Source organism: Malania oleifera, chromosome 9 (assembly GCF_029873635.1).
Source record: "Malania oleifera isolate guangnan ecotype guangnan chromosome 9, ASM2987363v1, whole genome shotgun sequence".
Classification (NCBI taxonomy): domain Eukaryota; kingdom Viridiplantae; phylum Streptophyta; class Magnoliopsida; order Santalales; family Ximeniaceae; genus Malania; species Malania oleifera.
The window spans coordinates 65,082,546-65,104,380 of NC_080425.1; the positions used below are offsets into that span (position 1 = coordinate 65,082,546).

Below are 21,835 nucleotides of genomic sequence, written 5' to 3' on the forward strand. Positions count from 1 at the left end.
AATCTCGTAATTTCAGCGAAATTTATTGAAATTTTAAATATACAATGAAATTTCCTTGAAATTCAAAAAGAGATTTATGAGTGAAGTCAAATTTCTCTCTTAATATATTTTATTTATTTTTATAGAAACAAAATATTATTACAAATATTTTTGAAATTATATGAAAAAACAAACTTACTGCAACATTTTATTTAACCATTTATGTCTAAATTATCATTATTTGTATAATAAATAATATTTAAATGATTTATGAATTTCATTTATATTAGCTGAATATGTTTACTGTATATTATCTTAGACATGTTTGATACATATACTATATTACAACTTTTTCTTCTCATACACAACATATATGTATTTAACTTGTAATATATTAGTCCTAAAACTTATATTATTATGTTTGTTAATCATTTCTAAAGTTTCACAAAGAATTTCATGTTTTACTATTGATTTTCATTATTTCTTTAAATCGAAATCAAAATTTTCATACTTTTAGAGGTTCGAAATTTGAGTGGAAATCGAAATTTAAGACCTTGAACCCAAACTATCCTTATAAGCTCAAGATCTCAGTACACATTCGATGTGAGACCGTGACATGCTCTCCCATTTGATCTCTAACACACTCGTTAGAATGACTACATACCTTTGTATAGGATCCACCCATATGATAATATCCCTTGAATAACTTTGATATCAAATGTAACAATTCTAAATCTAACTTCAATTATGTATTGTTCGCTTTGACCCACTAGTCTTACAGGTTTGCCTATAAAAGATACTTCACACAATTGGAACTTAAATTATTCTTATAAATTCAAGATCTCTCTAATACACATCTAATGTAAGATCGTGACACTTCAATGGTTAATATGATTAATAGGGATGGATTGTAAATTCATTGACTATGCCTATATTGGTTCAAATCTAACATGGTTTAATACTTTGTAGAGCCATCATATGATATGGTAGTACTCATTTGTCCTTTAGAAGTGCTTAATACAAAGAAACAAAAAAGGAGTCAAAAAGTTTCCACTATACCCTACCTATATTTATTTGTTCTACTTATTTAATTTGTTTTTACTTTGTTCACACAAACCCTAATCTTACGAATGAACATATCAAGACATATATAAGGACAAAGTATATATTGTTAGTTTACTATATTTTTTAATCAAATGAAATTTTTTTTCTTATATGTTCAAGAAATAATTTAGAGAAATTTTAAATATTATTTGATTTCATTTTTGTTAAATTACTTCAGAATATAGAATACAATTTCTCTTGCAAATATTCGTTCTTATCTTCAAAAGATAAGAATATTTTTCACCCACAAAATAATTTACCCGTTCTACAATGCTACATACAGTATAAAAATTTATATATTTTTTAAAAATGTTGAATTTTTCTTAAAAAAACTAAAATACTTTTGTCCACATATCAATTTACAATGTTCATATTTTTGGATCTACTATAGAAATTATTTTTATGAGGAATTTTTTTACCTACTTTCAAAAAACAAAGATATTTTTCATGTTACATATTATATTATACTGGTAGTCTTTACAGCCATAGATTTCATGAATTTATGTAAATTTAAAAGAAACTCAGCACGGTTTTTTATATTTTTATTTAAATTCATATAAATTTAAATTAAGAACTCAAATTATATACTTCCAAATGTAAGTGACTTTATTCAAAAAATGGTTATTATTGAGAACTGATGAGATATGCAAATAATTGTTAAACATTTTCAACCTGAGAATCGTCTTGAGAAATAATTAAAATATTGTCCTTCTGCTCACATGTATGAGGCAAAAACTAAAAGAGGAACTCCCTTCAATGGTCCAGGATGTTCCCATTTTTGACACAACAGCAGGGCCGCATGGCTTGCTTAACGAATCATCTCTCTCAAGCTACTAAAAAAATCAAAAAATTCAATTTGAAAAACTCTCAAGTGTTTCTAATGGTTAATCGAATTTTAATTAACTTACTTTTTAAACAAATATCCAGTGATAAGTCGAACCAAAATTTTAGATTAAATTTAAAGTTGTGAAGTCATTCATTACCGATTAATACTTTTCCTTCTACTTTTCTATAAACCTTGAGAAAAATTTTGAGAAGTTTTTGAAATGTCAAGTTCTTTATTGCTACTTTGGGTCTTATTTTTCAGGCATGCTCATGGCTAGTGTTATTATTTTGACCAACTAGGAGAGGACATTTTGTTGGTTCAGGGTTAAGGAAAGCATGCTCTGAAAGCCTACAGCTCGGGTAGGCGATTGGATGGACGCACTTTGAAACTGAACTTGGGGAGTAGACTCAGACTTCGTCTTCTCCCAATTTACACCAACTTCAACTGAATTCTATTGAGAATGTGTGTCCATATATTCTTTTGAGTGCCATGAGAGGGCCGATAGATTTGGTCGTGTATTCTTTCTTACTCGGATAGGGATATTAGAAGAAGAGTTCCCTTCCTGCCACGCCAATTGGACCGTCCAATCCAGTAAGGATTGACTAGGAGGTCAATTGCTTGGGCACGGGAGAAGTTCGGACGAAGATCATAGTAAGTTTTGCTGCAGCAGCTCACAATGGACAAGACAAGAGGGAAAGGAATAACTGAATTTTTCAGAAAGTAGGGCTTTTTTGATAGATCTGAGGTGATAAAAGTGAAAAGATGCAAGGCCCATACTACATGCCCCATGAGACCTAATGCATTTTCTACTATGCAAAGACGATTCAACATGTACAATACAATCCATGTCATATCTTAAAAATCCAATTTAGAACCCTATCATATAAGCAAAGCAGTTCACCCATCATCCGTTCTACATACGAGTTGTACAATCTTACAACCATCCGTTCTCATTCAGGGAAGCATGGTACAACGACCACAATTACACAATCTTAAACCCAAAGGGGCATATGGATCCATGCCTAACATAGAGGATAGACTACTTCACTTGAACAGCACACTGGCTTGTAGCCAAGTCCATTTACCTAAAGGTTTTATTCTCTCCACCTTCCTGGCCTGAAAACAAAATCTCTGCTAAGCTGCAGTAAGCTTTTAAGTTCAACTTAATCCTTGACTACTGAGCCAACAATCACAGTTTAGAGCCATGCAATATATACATGGAAATCTTAAAACCAAACCAGAAAAAATGCCAGAAAATATATTGTATATCAATGTCACATTCACAATGGAAAACCGTAGAAACAACAAAGCAGAAATGCCTGAACATATTTACATGTGAAGCTGCATACCTATATTTAAAAGACATTTCCCACAAAATTGTAGTACAAAAATAAGGTGTGCACTGAATCTAGCCCAAAGACTGCTAGATTGCTTAGCTAGGAAAACTCCATGGATTCAAATGGACCAGAGAAAAGAATTTAGGGAGCAAAACAATAAGAGTTCTATTAAAGGCATTCTGAACTAGAAAAATGCAACAACTCTAATATCACGTTCGGTTTGCGAAAAGGAATGTGGTTGGAAAGGAAAGGAATGGAATGGAAATTTGAATGGAGGGTGTGATCAAATCAAGTGATAAATTTGATTCCATTCCCTCCTTATATACCAAACACGCAGCAAGGTAATGTATGGTTAGTGGAATCCATATTCCTAGGAATAGAATAGTTATAAGAGACAAATTTGATAATTTATACAAAAAACATAATTAAATATAGTAGTACCATTAAATAACAACATAAGACTTTTAATGAATCCATAACAAGGAATATATAAGGAATATCTATTCCCAAATTCAACCATGGGAATGTCTATTCCTTTCCTATTCCATGTTGAATAGAACAATAAGGAATAATTATTACCATGGAGAATTTCTAATCCCATATTGTTATGCATTCCATCTTCATAGGAATAGCTATTCCATGAAACAAGCCTAACCTGAAGTTCATGCTTCTTGTTCGTTAGTGTAAAGCACATTCATAATTGACGCCTTAAACTAGTCTTTTGTTTTTTCTCTGAGGTATTTGAACAAAGAATGGCCATTAAGGTTTGAAAACAAGTAGCATAAACATCTAAATATCCACCAGCATAACAGTGGAACACACACAGGAAACTTTTTGACAAGATCAAAAAATGCTTGACAAACTGATACACCACTCAAGTTCCACCAACAATAATCTCATAATGTAATAATTAACTCAGCGTTTCGGTCTCAAAGAATTGTTGGCGCATGAATGAATTCGCGAAAGATATAATCTCTTTTCAAAAAAGGGAAAAAAAAAATCTCCTCATGCCAAAACATAGTTCAAAACAAAAGCCAACAAAATGAACAAACATTCAAGACCATAGGTTCCATAGAGTCATGCACAAAATAAGTACACATTATAAACACAATTTAGAAGGAAACAAGAAAGGGTCATAAAATGCGAACCGAAACGAGCTAGAAAAGCCCCAAAATCTCCATATAATTAAGCAATACTCCGATAATTTAACAACACCAAAACCCAGACGTAAGCTAAATTCGGGGAAAAAAAGCATCGCCAAAAAATTTTTAAAAAAAGAGCAACGCTTACCCAAATCAAATGCCAAAAACAATAATTTCACTTAGCGACCATGCGAGAAATGAAATCTTCGTAGCGGATCCTTCCATCAGATCCGACATCGACTTCGCGGATCCATTCGTCAAACTCAGAGGGCTCGAGCTTCTCGCCGATGCTGGTGAGGATGTGGCGGAGGTCGGAGACGGCGACGAAGCCGGTGGAGTCCTTGTCGAGTACCTTGAAGGCATCGCGGAGCTGGCGGTCGAAGGGCTCCGCCTTCATGTGCTTGGCCATGAGGTCGAGAAAGCGAGGGAAGTCGAAGGGGGATGTGAGGTTCTCCTGCGCTATGATCTCCTTCAGCTTCGCCTGCGTGGGGTTCCCTCCCAGCGATCGCATCAGGATCCCCAGCTCCGACGGCGCGATCCGGCCGTCGCCGTCCGTGTCGAACAGCGTGAATGCTTCCTTCATCGACGCTACTTGCTCGTCGCTCAGATCCTTCCCCATTCTTCCTCTCTCCTCTGTCTCTCTCTCTCTCTCTGTTCTGTCTTATCTCTCCTCTCCTCTCCTCTGAGCTTCTCTCTCTTTATTAGAAATGTTTGCTTCCAAAACGACGCAGTTGTGATAGTAACGACACAGTAACTCACCTCATCAAACCGACGTCATTTTTTAACTCAACGGCATTTAATTGACGTCGTTTCAGTGGCAGGTTCTGCTGGGAGTTGGTATCCGACCGAGCCCTTGGAAATTGAATTGGATCAACCGGTAGTTCAGGATGGGCAGGGTCCACTGCGGTCTACAATTGATATATTCTTGCCAAGGGCCCTGGCCCATTTCCAGGCCCACTGCCACCTCTCTCTCGTCATCTCTTTTTTGTTTTTTTTGGGCAAGTTGCTAGTTCAAAGCATTTGTCATTCGGCATTGGTCCTACCAACCAGCAAAACCATTTTCCTTTTGGTGGGCGAGGAGAGTGGTAACTTACAATGGGTTTTATTTCGTGAAGAGTAAGGTTGTGTGCTTGGCAGCTTTATTTTGAATTTTTAATTTAAATTTATGTTTTATGAAATTTAATTTAATTTTTATTATATTTTATTTAAATTTGAAAGCTTGATTTTGAACTTTTAATTTAAATTTATGTGAATTTTTATGAAATGAAATGAAATTTTTATTATATTTTATTTAAATTTGTACAAATTTATCCCTAAAATTTGCATGGTAAGTTTTCAAAACATTAGGTGAACTTAGTTTGATTTGTACAATGTAAAAAGAAATAAAATAATAGTTGGAGAGGGGTGTCATTTTAAGTCTCATTATCATATAAAGTTAAGTTATTTGGAGAAAATTGAGATGAGGAATAATTATCTGTAAATTTTATCATATGAGTGCTTAATTTTATTATGTTATTCTATATTCTTTAAATTATGAGAGGTAGTACATAATCCGATAAATACTGATAACATTTATTTATTCATTTATTTATTCTTGAAATGATGAATTTGAATCCCCCTTCTCTCAACTTGCAAAGTGAAATTAGAGTAAAAATGGCCGTTTAGTAGGGAATTCAATAGCATTAGTGTCTTATCTTTTTTTTCAAACTTCACAACAGTTCGCATCAAATCACTTACAATTTGATTGAATGCATTGACGTGTTGGTTCGAATTCGAACCTTCCACCATCTTAAGCTAATACAATTATTGCTTAAGAAATAACTTGTTCGATAAAGGTTTAGACATATACCGACTTTCCAATTTCTGCCAAACTGCTGCCGAAAAATCCTCATCCATAACGTGATACAAGACGTCATCAGCCAAACAAAATATGATAGTCAACACCGCCTTCACTTCCAATTCATTCCAACTTGTTTCATCAATGCTTTCTGGTTGAATTCCATATAAAGCATTCACCATACCTTGCTGCATTAATAGATCCTTCATCATTCTCTGTCATAAACAGAAGTTTCCCATTCCATCGAATTTAACGACATCAAACTTTGCAGAAGAAGTTCCAGAAGCCATTACAACAATGCTCTGATACCAATTTTTTGTGAAAAATGAATTTGCACAGTGTAATACATTAATTTTACAATGCAACACTCAATGGTGAAATATATAGAAAACACAATCATGTAGATTATAATGAAATCAATAACAATAACATAAGGAATTACGTGGTTCGGCAATGCTTACATCAACAAGAGCAATTGGTAGTATTTTTCTTATTATCTTGTGTCCAAAGACAAGAACAACTAGAGTTACAACATATACAACATATATATAACCCTCTCATAGGTTTCCCCCCGAAACCCAACCTATCCAACGTCCCAAAATTTTAAATTCGAAAATCAGCGTGCTGGTAACCCGAGCCAAACCATCGACGATTTCAGACATACCGTTGACGGCTTAATACCGAGAGCAAATAGTCACAGAAACAGACTTATAACTATCGATTATTTCATTGAACTGGGCCAAATAAATCAAATTAAGTCTTTAACATCTTTCAATTCTTCAACTTTTCTTCAACTTCAATGGCTAAAATCCTATAGAAAACAACTTAAGCACAAAGTCATTAGTTCATATATAATAGTTCTTTATCATCAAAATTAGGTTAATGAAAACTTGAGGCTAACAATCTCTCCCTTTTTTATGATGACAACTATTTGCAAATATAGGAATAAATATAAATCAATTAAGTTCACACACAAGTTCCTTCTTCTTTTTTTTTTTCTCTATCTTTTCCCCTTTTGCATCATCAAAACCAAAATAAGAATGGTAAGGCTAAAGATTTTAACTTTTAGGAACAAGTTTATATTACAACATGTTCATTGTAAGAAAGAGACATGGAGAGGGGATGTGTAGAACAGAGAGAGAGAGAGAGAGAGAGAGAGAGAGAGAGAGAGAGAGAGAGCTCTGAAATTTGGGATCGTAGAGAAAAAAGAGATGGAGAGAGAGAGATCTAAGAGGACTAAAGAGAGAGCACTAAAATCAAGGATCGCAAAGAAGGAAAAGTAATAACATAGAAAGATATGGGAAGAGGGGATTTGTAGAACAGAGAGAGAGAGAGAGAGAGAGAGAGATCTGAGATCAAGGATCATAGAGAAGAAAGAGGGAGAGAGAGATATGAGAGGATCAAAGAGAGAGTGCAGAGTAAGAAGAACATAGAAGGAGGGAGAGAGAGAGAGAGAGAGAGAGAGAGAAAGTGTGCGCAAAAGAGAGATGAAAGGAGAATGAAAATGAATGGGAAAAAGGAGAGAAAGAAAGAAAAAAAGAGGGTTTTTATACCTAGGGTTTAGTGGTGACATGTGACACAACCCTATCTGAGTATTTTTAGGGGCAACGTAGTCCAATCTTGGCTGTCTGATTTGTGTTTACTCCGGACGGCCAGATTGACGCCATATTGGTGAACCTGGTCAAACTTTTGGGACCAATCGGAGGCTAACATATGGCAGGTGATGTCATGCTGACGTCACCCAATTACAGTAAATTTTTAAAAAATAAGAAGCAACCAAAGGCTGACATGTGGTAGGTGACGTCATGCTGATGTCACCCTATAACAAATAAAAAGAAAAAGAAAAATATTAGAGGCCGCCACTTGTCCCCACTGTGGGTGGACACGTGGCCCACCAAATCCAACCGGTCTAGACCGATTGAACTAGCCTTGTTTTTCTAAACTTTTTTTTTTCAATTTAATTTTAATTTTAATTATATTTTTAATTTTAAAAAAATAGGAAAATATTAGAGAAAATTGGGAAAAATTAGGAAAAATATTTTGAAAGTCATAATATATATTTGAGCTGTTTTGCTTAAAAATTTGGGGATATTTCTAATGTGAACAATTGACATTCCCTTTTCATTTTGAATTTTTCCACAAAAATGGATAAAAGCATTACAAGTGTCACTTTTGTTTGCAAGAAAAATTACCCATGAGAATCTAGAAAAGTTATCAACTATAACAAAGGCATATAGTTTTCCACTAATACTAGCGATATCATTAGGACCGAACAAATCAAGATGGATTAACTCTAAAGGTCTTGAGGTGGATATCATTTTCTTGGTTTTGAAAGAAGATTTAACTTGTTTTCCATACTGACATGCATCACAAACTTTGTCTTTTACATAATTATCTTTTGGTAGGTCATTTACTAGTTCTTTAAATGATAGCTTATGTAGTAAATCAATGCTAGCATGACCTAGTCTTATATGTCATAACTAGCAATTTTCATTAGTAGCTGCTAAACATCTAACGTCACAAGTTTTAATGTCATCAAACTCAATTGAGTAAATGTTGGATTCACGTTTTCCTACAAGTATGATTTTTCCATTTAAATCATTTATCAAACATTTGGTGGATTGAAATGTAATGTTTAACTCTTTATCACATAACTGACTAACACTACTTAACAGGTTATGTTTGAGAGTATTTACAAAAGCAACATTTTCAATAGCCAAAGATGAATTATCTATTTTACTTTTATCGATGATTCTTCATTTAGCATTGTCTCCAAAAGTGACCAATCCTTCCTTTTTGTAGGTGAGAGAGAGGAATTATTGTATTTGTAGTACTTCTCATTTTATTGTTATAAAGAAAAAAAAAAAGTTATTGTAAGTGTGAAGATGTGATGTTCTTTAAATTATTATTAAAAAATAGTACAACTTTATGGATGAACATTTAATCAATCAAAGAATATATATATACATATATATATATATATATATATATATATATATATATATATATAAGAATCTACAATTTAAGTTGTGTATTTGTTTTTATCGCTATTAAATTTAAATAAAATATAATTACCTACGGTAGGAATTTTCATTTAATAGCAAGGTTTTTAGTAATTTTCTGCTATCCATTAAAGACCCATTTGATCTATACAAAGAAATTTATCTATTGTTTTGTGAATCGTTCATCAATTATTTGAACCCGAAACCTCTAATATAAATTTTCAAGTTCCCGGTCCCTTAAAAATCCAAGGCCTATTGTTTGTACCATTATTAAAATCCAAACTACATAATTAAATGACTTAAATGCCCTGGGGGCATGTGACGAGGTTGCTTTTAGTTGCTTGGGCCGAGTAAGGGCTGGCGGGCTGCTCATGGGCTGCCGCCCTTCCCTTTTCATAGCTGTCTATCAAATTTTGATGGGCTTGATAGCCCAAATTGGGTTTGGGCCGTGTTCAGGCAGGATTAATAATTGGACTTGGGCTGATTTTAATTGTAATTTGGACTTTAAGGATAATTTTGGATTTCAATTTTAAACTGAGGCATCAAGTCAAACATAATTGGATTAACTAATTTCAAGATTTCTCAGCATGAGACCAACTAATTGGCAACATTGTACAATTATATTGAAACCTTACTTCTACCAACTCCCAAAACATTTTTTTATTTTCAAATCCATGTGTTGTCGTCATTGGAAAACAATAGGAATAATCACCTTATTTTTTTAAATAATAGAAATAAAAACTACTTAAAATAAAATGTTTTAGCACGGTCAATACCAAGTGTTTATCGAGAAAATCCAACTCATTAACGAATTTCATATTAAGTGGGCTTAGCACCATCAATGAATAATATGAAGACTGCCATGCAGTTTTGAAAATCTCATAAACCTCCCTACAAAAAGGAAATTCCTACAACCGATGTTCAGGTTGTGAATCGTTGGCCAAGTAAGGGTACATCACTTGAGAGGTGGCTCCGCCTAGAAGGAGTGTGTAACGATTTGACTCCGCCCGATTAAGGGAGCTACGGGGGCCTCCACCCTGTAAGGAGTGTAAACGGTTTCTGCTCCACCCAGTTAAGTGAGAAGGGTTGGTGAAATCCTTGGGGGGTTTGCATAAAGCGAGAATAAAGGCGGAATTTGCTAAACCTCGTTAAAATCTCATCTCATCTCTCTCTCTCTCTCTCTCTCTCTCTCTATTATATTTCCGCACTTTAATTTTTGTATGTGTATGTCTGTTCATTTATTGTCTTGATTATTTTGTATACACACTTTAATTTTTAATTGGGATATGATTCAGTTAATCAAAAATTTAATTGGCCTAAAGTTTTTAAAACACAATTCACCACCCTCTTGGGATCACACCATAACTGTCAGTGAATATGCATTTTACAAACTCTACTTCAATAGGCAGAGTCGCCTCTCTTCTTTATGTAGGTGGAGTTACCTCTCTCATTTGCTTGGGCGGAGAACCCCACTTCTTCACTAGGCAGAGTCGTCTCTCTCCTTTACTTATATGGAGTTACCTCTCAAGCAAAAACAATCCTTCCGCTTGTTCAACGATTCAACACTTGAACCGTTAGTTTATATATGGAAATCAAAAACTATTTTGCACAAAGAGAACTCTCTAACGAGAGTAGATTTGTGCACAACAAGCACTATAGTACACTTAGAAGATATTTGCTATGAAGCTCGAAGAGATTGGCTAGGTTTTCTGATTTTGAAAAGCTATAAACTTGAAGAACGAACTCTAAAAAATCAATTTCAGCGAGAATGGTACACAGCAAGATTTTTCAATGTAAATCGATGTTTTATGGTTGCCCTAACACGATTAGGGTTGACTATATATAAGTAGGCTTGAATTATAGCAGTTTGTGCTTGTTTTGGTAACATTACATTTGAAAATCAGAAAGATTTCTTATCGTTTGCGAAACTTATCTGAACTGGCAGTTTGGTCGCCCGAACCAATTAACTTATGAATTTCAAAACTGGTCGTAGCCATTCAATTGACGGAACTCTACATTCGGTCGACTAAACCTAAAGTTCGGTCTCCCGAACCAACACTGTCTGGAACTTTAACAATGACAATAGCCATTTGGTCAACTAAGCCTATGGTTTGGTTGCCCGACTTCTCTGATGCCAAACCAGTTTGTTCAAATTCCTACATTCGGTCAACTGAGCATTAGTCTCAGGCCCATGAACATCCTGAAATTCAATATTCTTTATATTTTTTATTCCAAAACTGATTTTTATTATTTTGAAATAACATTTGGATTTTGTAAAAATATTTTCCAAGTCTTTAAAAGGTATCTAGGTTCAAGTAATTAACCTAAGAGTTTTATAACAAATATCAATTGAAAAGTACTTACATGAGACCTATTTTACAATACACATGAGAAATTAACTAGGTCTTCATATCCTTAAGCTTGGTCTTCATCCAAGTTTATCTTCAATAGCCATCTTAATTTCATCTACTTGTGTTCTTCATGGCTTTTCATTATGCATCTTGTATCGTGCTTTTATATTGAAATACTTGTAAACAACTTGATAGCACAATTAGATGTATTGGTTTGTCTTTATCAAAAAGATATTAAGCCCTTTTCGGCCAACAATCTCCTCGTTTGGAGGTCTTATTAGACATTCCTAAATCGCACCTTAATTTTCGTTCCCTTTTTAAACATTTGTTTATTTATTTGTTTTATCTTTTTAGAGTTAATTAAAGACCATTAAATTCAATTTCGGGATAATTCATAATTAATTAGGTATCATTCGTAGAATGGGCGTGTAGGGGGCGCTGATACCTACCCGTCGCATAACTGAACTCCCAATCCCTACTCTAGTAAAATAGACCGAGACCACTGGTTCCTTGGTCTAATATTAGTCAAGTGACCAATCAAATAAGTAGTAATTAGGTATTCTAACCGCACCTAAGTAAATAATATGCTAGTGGCGACTCCATTTCAATTTCCAATATTTATCATCCCTTGCCTGTCTCGAGGCACCTTCGCCCATTGGGGGCACGTCCTGACAATTATTATTATTATTATTATTGAAGTATTCTTAATATCAAGGATTTTTCATTCTAATTATGTTAATGATAACATAAGGTTTATTTGGTGTATTTGGAAGTATAGATTTTAGATTTTGAATTTAGATTTAAATGGATTTAAACAAATTCCATATAGTTTTGTATTACACATTATCCAAATTTGTGTATCCAAATTCAAGGTCTTTCAAACATGAGTTTGTAAATATAATTAACTTCCTAACATTAACAAATATGACTAAATTCGATAACCAAATTCAATGAAGACTTATTTTTCCTTACATGTTAATTAATTCAATATTTCAAGAAACATTAATCGGGTTTGTTGAAATGATATTTTGGGCTATCTGTTATTTATTACCTTTAAAACTATAAGTATCTATTGACCTTTTATGATTCTGGTTACTAATACACAGAAGAAAGAGTGATACAGATTCTTCACCAATACAAAGTTCCATTGCAATGATACATGACCATGATGGATATGTAGGTTTAGTCTAACCATACTAATTATACATTGGTTCTAGAGATGTTAAGTTTGGAGAAAGAAAAATAAAATGTTTATTGATGCACACACATTACAAGGGATACAAGGGTATATATATACATGAGATAATGAAAAAATGGAAACTGTATAATGTTCTATATGGAAAGAGTATATTTCTCTAATACTCCCCCTCAAGTTGGAGTATGGAGATTCGTAATGCCCAACTTGCGCGATAAAGCTTGGAAATGGTCACATCCCAAAGTTTTGGTGAAGATATCAGCAAGTTGACGGTGGGTAGGAATATGCTTAGTGAAAAAAAGGTCAGCGCGTAACTTCTCATGAACAATGCGACAATCAATTTCTATATGTTTTATACGTTCGTGGAAAATAGGATTCTGGGCAATGTGAAGAGCCGCTTGGTTGTCACAATATAAGAGCATAGGCTGTGAATGCGGTACTCCAAGATCATTTAAAAGATTTTTGAGCCATGTAAGTTCACATGTAGTGGAAGTGAGTGCATGGTACTTAGCTTTAGCAGAGGAGCGAGACACGGTAGTTTGTTTCTTAGTGCGTCAGGAAATCGGACTAGTGCCCAACTAAATGAAAAAATTAGTGGTGGAGCGGCAAGTGAGGGGACAACTAGCCCAATCCGAATCAGAATAAGCCGAGACCTTAAGAGTATTGGTAGTAAGAAAAAATAAGCTCTGTCCTAGAGAAGTCTTAATGTATCGAAGAACACGTACAACAGCATCATAATGTGGCCGTCTAGGCTGGTGCGTAAATTGACTTAAAATGTTTACCGAAAACACAATGTCGGGACGAGTGATGCCGAGATAGATCAAACGTCCAATGAGTCGCCGAAACGAGCTTGGATCGGAGAGGAGAGCACCATCAGTATTATTGAGCTTGAGATTTTGTTCCATGGGAAAGTGGGCAGGACAAGCACCAAGATGACCGCTATCAATGAGGATGTCAAGAGCATATTTGCGTCGATTAAGAAATATGCTAGTGGGAGAGCAAGCAACTTCGAGGCTAAGGAAATATTTCAATTTGCCAAGATCCTTTAGTTTGAATTTCTGAGCAAGCATGACTTTGAAAGTGCTAATATCGAAGAGATCATTACCTGCCATGAGACTATCATTAACATAAACAAGAATGAGAGTAAAAGACTGGCCTCAAGAGCGGGTGAAAAGAGAATGGTCGGCCTGAGATTGGGTGAAACCCGCAGTAAGTAAAACAGAAGATAATTTAGAGAACCAATTGCGAGAGGCTTGCTTAAGACCATAAAGGGATTTCTGAATTTCTGAACAAGCATGAGTTTGAAAGTGCTAATATTAAAGAGATCATTACCTGCCATGAGAATATCATCAACATAAACAACAATGAGAGTAAAAGACTGGCCCCAAGAGCGGGTGAAAAAAGAATGGTCGGCTTGAGATTGGGTGAAACCCGCAGCAAGTAAAATAGAAGATAATTTAGAGAACCAATTATGAGAGGCTTGCTTAAGACCATAAAGGGATTTCTGAAGACGACAAACATGAGTCTCCCCCTGTTTGCAATAACCCGGTGAGGGGAGCATATAAACCTCCTCATCGAGGTCACCATGGAGAAAAAAGTTGTTGACGTCCAATTGAAGGAGATGCCAATTCCAAGTTGCAGTCATTGTAAGAACACACCTAACAGTAACGAGTTTAGCAACAGGAGCAAAACTTTTATGATAATCCAAACCTTTTACCTGAGTGTAGCCTTTGGCCACCAAGCGAGCTTTGTGTCGCTCTATGGATCTATCGGGCCGAAGTTTTGTTTTGAACACCCATTTACAGCCAATTGGGATTTTTTCCAGGTGGAAGGTGTTGAAGAACCCATGTATCATTGGTTTCTACGGCTTGGATTTCAGAAGCCATGGCATCATGCCAATGTGGGTGCAGCACAGCTTGATAATATGAGGTGGGTTCGGTATGTTGGAACATGACAGAAAGAAAAGCCAAATGTGGATTAGAGAAATAATGATAAGATAAAAAGGAGGAGAGACAATGAACCGTACCTGAGGAGCATCTTGAAACTTGTGAAGCCGTGGAGTACTTTGGTAAAGTAGGGCAGATATAATCAGCCAAGTAAGAAGGATGTGTGATAGCTCGTTTGGGCCGTAAGCAGGTGGGTGGTGGTGGGGGTGGTAGAGGGGGCGAGGGTGAGGGTGTCGGGGAGGATACCAAAGGAGAAGGAGAGAGAGGTAAGGGGCTAGTGGTAGGTGTGTAGGAACGGTGAATATCAGGAATAGGAAAGGGAAGGATGGGAGGATATGTAGAAGTTGGAGGTATGAGATAATGGGGAAAGATATGTTCTTAAAAAGTGACATCACGGGAGATGAGAATTTTTTTTGTTTTCAAGATCGTATACACGATAAGCCTTATGATGAGTAGGATAACCCAAAAAACACATCGAAGAGCACGAGGAGAGAATTTATCATAATGTTGGTGAGGGGTTTGGGCATAGCACAAGCACCAAAACACTCGCAAATATGTATACAATGGTGGTTTCTGAAAAAAAAGTTCATAAGGGGGACTTATGATTGAGGTTGGGTGAAGGAGTACGATTAATTAAATAGGTGGCTGTAAGAATGCATTCGCCCCAAAAATAGATGGAAAGATTGGCTTGAAAACATAAACACCGAGACACATTAAGAAGATGACGATGTTTACGCTCGACAACACCATTTTGCTGAGGTATATCCACACATGTACGCTCTTGAAAAATGCATTGATCATGGAAAAAGGTTTGAAGCGAGGTGGATAGAAATTTTCGACCATTATTAGTGCGTACATGCTTAACAGTGCAATTGAAATGATTTTTGACCATGGGGCAAAAATTTTTAAGGCAAGTAAAAGTATCAGATTTCATGCACAGAAGATAGACCCATGTAGCACATGAGCAGTCATTCACGATTATTAAAAAATAATGTGCACCAGAGAGTGAAGCTGTAGGATAATCACCCCATATATCACAATAAATCCGATGAAAACAAAATGTGCTCTTATATGTGTTCAAGGAAAAAGGTAAATGAGTGTGCTTTGCTCTAGCACAAACATCACAAGGCAAATGAGAAGAAGAAATATTTAAGGTTTTCGGAATACATGAAATGGAAGGGTGACCAAGACGTTGATGCCAAAGAGTAGTGTTGAAAACACGTTGAGAGTGGAAAACTGAGGCGGAGGGAGGTTTAAAGCGATAAAGCCCATCCTGTACTTCACATGTTCCATTTAGCTTCCTTGTTAATAGATCCTGAAAGACACAAAAGGTAGAAAAGAATATAGCAACACAGTTGAGATCGGTGGTAAGTTTGCTTATGGATAATAAATTAAATTTAAATGAAGACACATAAAGAACATTAGAAAGAGAGAAATTAGAGGAAAAACGGCATAGTGCTAGTATGAGTTACAGGAACAATGTCGCCATTGGGAAGTTTAATGGGGTAAGGCGGATTGAGGAATTGAATATTATCAAGAGAAGACAAATTGGAAATCATATGATTGGAAGAACCTAAAATCAACAATCCATTCATTAATAGAAAGAGAAGCAGAATAGCAAGAGGCAAAGTTACCAATAAAATTAGCAGAGTTGATGTTCAATGGCAATAAAGGATCCAAAAGTTGATGGTATTGTTCACTGATGACATTAGGGATGACAATCTCAGAAAAGGATGAAAAACCTATGACAATATTTGCCGCCATTGAAAAACTATATGCTTTCATAACATCAGATTAGTTCAAAGGAATCAAACCGTTAAATGTGGCCAAATCCGATCTTTGCAACAACCAAAAATATAAACCTTCGATTTGGTAAACTTTGAGTTTAATAAGAGAACCTTTCGTTGAAGTGTTGAGACCATTAAGGCGAACTAAAACCGGAGAAAATCGACTGAAAAAAAAATTGCCGAAGAAGATGGGCAAACACGACTGATATGGATCGCCGGAAAGCTACGAACAGAAACTAACCAAGATGATGAACTAGAACTGAGAGGGATGATGCCGGAGATGGGAACTGATCCGATATCGTCGGAGAAGATGGCCGGAGGAGCTGGTTTAAGAGGGAACGAAGAACAGCCGAAGTGAGAGATGCTGGAATTCAACGGAGCCCCACTAGAAGACCGCCGGAGAAAAGGGTGAGCGACGGTGGATGCGGCAGATGTAGCAGTGTCTGGCCACAGGTGACAAGCTTAGGGAAGAGATGAGGATCAACGTGAGATGCACCGACCGAAACGGTGAGTTGAGACCACAAACACAGAGAGACAGGCGGAAAACAGAGACGGCTGGAAAACAAAGATGCGGTCGAGGACTTCGCGTAGGCGAGAGTGGAAGGCGGAGATTTGTCGGGATAAACTGAGAGACAGTCGGACTATCGCCGAAGATGCGCCGGAGAAGATAACCGCCACTGATGTCGGAACTGGGACAGCTGAAGATGATTAACGCCGAAGAGGATGAACTAAGCGACGCCAGAGAATACGGAAAACAGAGTGGGAGGATGGCGTCGAATATGTTGTCGGGGTTGGAAGGGAGGACCGCTGCTACTGCTCTTCGCCGGAGAAGACGACCTGAAGGCAGGAGCTCATAGATCGGCTGCTGGCAATGGAGTTCAGGGTGGCGACAGTCGTCGCTGCAGTCTGCCGGAAACAAAAACAGAGGGCTTGAGCAGTGCGGCCGCAAAGAAAATTAGGTTTCAAAAAAAAAAAAACCTAGAGCTCTGAAACATGTTAAGTTTGGAGAAAGAAAAATAAAATGTTTATCAAAGCACACATATTAGAAGGGATAAAGGATATATATATATATATATATATATATATATATATATATATACACATGAAATAATAGAAAAATGGAAACTGAATAATGTTCTATATAGAAAGAGTATATTTCTCTAATAAGAGAAGATAAAATGGAGGTCACACCTTGGTGTGATGGCAAGTGCCTTCGTCTCGGTATGGGTGGTCTTGGGTTCAAGATTTGGGAGTGGCCTCTCTAAAAATGAGTCAAGTAAGACTTGTCCCCATCCACCTCTCTCAGGCCCCACTCAAAGTGGGAGTTTTGTGCACTAAGTGCGATTTTTTTTTTTTTCCCTAAAGAAGACAAATATATTAAGCAAAAAAAGTTTTTCTATAATTTCAGCATGTGTCATGTCACCTTAAGTGCATAAAGCACATTCTTTTTTATTTTGGTACTTTTTTTTTTTATATGCTTGTTTTGATTTTTCCAAATAAGTGTGATGTTATGTTGGGCAAGGGATCATTGTGTTGCATATATTTGAGTTATTTTTATCTTTTATTTTATTTATTTTTTATGGCTTAGTTTGGATTAAATATTTTGTGAAAGATAAGAAAAAAACAAGGAAATAAGAAAAGGACATGGAAAAAAAGGAAATTAAAATTTTATTTTAATTTTTATCAATCTCAAATATTATCAAGAATGAAAAAAAAAATGTAAAACGGACACGTGGATACCCGGTGCGTAATCCAAAAAAAAAAAAGAATGAAAAAAAATCCAAAAATTAATAAATTTAAAGGTTAGAGGCACACAAAATAAAAAATTTCACTCATTTGCTATATATTAATTTCATTAAGTATAAAAGAAAAATTAGATTCCTTGATACTTTCTTTTCCTTCATGTTTTATGACTTTTAAATGAAGCATATATTTTTGAATTTTGTGTGAGCTAGAGGCTCTCTCTAATGGGGCTCTTATGTCATGAATAGAGCTGACTAAATGAGAAAATATATTAAATCCTTGTCGAGTCATACCACGCAGTTTGATGGAGGAACTTTAGGACACCTTGGGGAAATGCAGCTCAGTAGAGATGCAGCATTACGAACTATTCGTAGGAGTAGTATACTATTAAGTTTCGTACGAGATGTGACCCTTATGCCACATAATGACTGTAGACCTCCTAAAACACTTGCACAAATAGCTTTATTAAATAGGAATTGTCTTTTAACCCTTTGAGTGAAATGCGACAAAAGGAAGGACAAATGAAACATTATTGTTAAGGTAAGACGGAATATAAATTTTAAAATTTAGTAAACATGACATGCCCTTATAGCATACCTTTTGGTTATTTACTTTTTTTGAATCAGTCCAACACATGTTTACATAAAACATTGAACATTCTATAAAAAATTACAAGCTTTATTTGGGGCGTAACAAAAGAAGAGAAAAATAACTAGCGGAACAATTTTTGAGTGTAAAAAGTATATGATACAATTCTTCTTTGTCATTGTCTAAAACAACAATACAAAATCTTTTTTACATCCTCAACCAAAGCAGCCATTAATTTTCATCCCTTCTGAAAAGGATCAGGGTAAGTAAGCCATAAGGCCCAAGATGTAATTGGGCCGGGCAACCCCTCTGAAATTGACTCTCCCTCAGCTGCGAAAACGCGTTGGGCTTGTTGAACTTTGGGCCAGCCAAGGGTTTCATAGGTTCAGACTTCAGAGTTTTTGTTTTTCTCTTTTTGATAACTCGGAAACTCCAGCCATTATCGCGTCATTTTGGACATTATGGTGCTGACGCAAAATTCAGGGGAGGTAAAAGTCATCCATCCATTGATGCATCCTTAGTAATTCATTGACGTAATACCTCAAGGAGGAATCAAACCCGTGATCTTGGGGTGGCCAAAGTCACAATTTTTTTCTTTTAAATATTCTTTACTTTGCGACTCAAGAACTAATTGATGTACCCAGTCTCCTTTCAATGCATTCAATTTTTGGCTCCATTTTAATTTTTAAAAAAAATTTAAACATAAAAACCTTTTTTACGAGATTTTTTATCAAATAAAATATTATTAAAAATTAGTTTTTAATAATATTATAATTTTTTAAAAATATAATATTTCAAATTAATTTAAATTTATAAGTTAAAATCCCAATTTTAAAACAAAGAAGGGCAACTTTACCTTTAGCAGCAAAATAATTTCAGTCTTGAAGAATTATATAATAAGAGCCTTCACCCTTCTTATTTTTTTATCTTAAACATTGAAAATTTTAGATTCCAAACCTACTCTCAATTTTCACTTTAAGGTTTTGATGATAGTTTTGCCAGTCTTTTCCATCATAGAAACCTTTTTTTTTTTTTTTGGCTATTATATTAATAAGAGGTTGACAGGAGTCTAGTAGTGCCACTCATGAACCTCAATAAATGGACCCAATAAATGGAGATCCCACGAGTGTTCCTCGACGGTTTAGGGATTTTTATATTATTTTTTTTAATGGAGGTGACACAAAGTTCAAACCAACTTAAAGCTTCTTTGAAATTTACTATATATGACTTCTTTTTAGAATTTTTTTTCCATTTTAATATTATTTAATAATAAAATATTAAAAAATACTTTGTTTGGAAAATTTTTTCCCATTTAGAGGTTTACGAAATCTCACAGATTGAGATTGCGAGATTTAAACAAATCTCGTAGATTGATCTTACCAGATTTGCGCATGAGACGACGACTTCAACCACAAACACTTATCTTCTTTTTCTTCCAAACCCACCGAAGATATGCTCTGTTTTGGAGACTACAAGGAGAACTGTGAAGCAGTAGTTGTCCCTTAAAAAAAAAAAAAATCGGCAAACTCAGTCTGTGCTTCTCAACTTAAAGCTTCTTTGAAATTTACTTTATATATATATATATATATATATATATATATGACTTCTTTTCATTCTTTTTAGTTTTTATGATTGGTTGTTAAAGAATTATGATGGTGATATTAGATTTTGAGAATTTGTCTTGGGTTATTAATTGGTCTTGGGTTATTAATTGTCACTATTTTAAAATCAAATAAGGTAGAGTACCAAACAATTGGTATATTCAACTTGTCATTTTTTTTTTTAATTTTTGAAAACGGAATCACTACTTTATTTTATTTTTGAAAAAAAAAATTTAAAGAGATTAATTTTAGGAGTACAATTATGCATAAAAAAAATGTAACACTTTAAATCTTCATTATTGATAATTTAAAGGGTTAACACCCTAAAATACCAATTTCATTAAATAGTTGTCGTGATTATCTTTTGTGTGTGCGTATATATTGTTTGAAATGATTTTTTATTTTTTTTGAAGAACCAACCTTTTACAAGGCTTTCATACGATTTATAAAAATCCTATTACTTTGAAAAAAACAAAATAAATAATATAAAGAACACACATGACAAACACATGCATACGTAAGTGAGAAATTCAAGAGGATTTGAGTTTTTTTATTAGTTATGGCTAAATCTATGAAGTAGATTACCTATATATCTTCAAAAGAGGAATTAAGTCATCTACATATTAAAAAAATAATGTGATTTTTTTTTAAAAAAGATATCAAGCAATATGAATCTGCATAATTTTTAGTTTTTTTAAAAAGAAAAACCATAAAATTCACTTGAAATCTCTCGTTTTGTCTTTTAGAAAAAAAAGACTTTTTAATCCATCCAACAGTCTTATCATGAATGATTTATTAAAAAGAAAAATTTTCTTTAAAAACAAGTTTAGTTTATTTTAAAAGAAAACTATAAAAACTATTTAAAAGGTGTAGATTTTTAGAAGGAAAACTACAAATTCATCTTAACCATCAATGAAAAGATTGTAGAAAGAAGTAGAGGTCAACAATTATATTCTCAAAAGAAATAGATGTCGATTGACTGTCTAGTGTGACTGGTTAACTGCCTGAAGAAGAAGTACAATACACATGGTTGAAGATTAAACTTGACGGTAGGACGGTGGCAGCAAAACTTGGTTGGCAGCTGCTTTACCAACCCAGCCCAATATTGTTGAATTTTTTTAACTGCAGGCAACCTACTCCACCTATCAGTCAATTTCGTTGAAATTAATATCCACCTACCATTCATCCTTTGCTATAAATAGATGTGTGTGTGTGTGTGTAATGTAATATGTGGTATAGAGAGGGTGAATAACCAGTGAGAGATTTTGTATTAATATTTTCCTCTGTAATTTATTTCCAGTTTATTATTGAAATTAATTGTTTTGTAATTGAGTGCAATCCTTACTGAGTTTCAATCACAACCAGTGATTTAGTGAGTCCCCTCCACCCATCAGTGG

General features: G+C 34.7%; 1 protein-coding gene across 3 annotated transcripts; it reads right to left on the minus strand.

Annotated features, from left to right (window-relative positions):
* Window positions 1–2,760: 2,760 nt before the first annotated feature.
* Window positions 2,761–5,086, minus strand: LOC131164474 (probable calcium-binding protein CML13). Of its 3 annotated transcripts, none has more exons than XM_058121686.1 (2): window positions 4,537–5,086; window positions 2,761–3,025 (listed from the first exon to the last, which is right to left on the minus strand). In XM_058121686.1, exon 1 carries the CDS (start codon window positions 5,005–5,007, stop codon window positions 4,564–4,566), a length of 444 nt encoding a protein of 147 aa, XP_057977669.1. In that variant the 5' UTR covers window positions 5,008–5,086; the 3' UTR covers window positions 2,761–3,025; window positions 4,537–4,563. The 3 variants fall into 3 exon arrangements, with proteins under 3 accessions (XP_057977669.1, XP_057977670.1, XP_057977671.1); XM_058121687.1 differs by having other exon boundaries at window positions 2,761–3,040; window positions 4,537–5,070; XM_058121688.1 differs by having other exon boundaries at window positions 2,761–3,043; window positions 4,537–5,070.
* Window positions 5,087–21,835: the final 16,749 nt, after the last annotated feature.

Coding starts and splice junctions, on each gene's coding strand:
- LOC131164474 (XM_058121686.1), bottom strand. CDS start 5,007: ATGGGGAAGGATCTGAGCGACGAGCAAGTAGCGTCGATGAAGGAAGCA.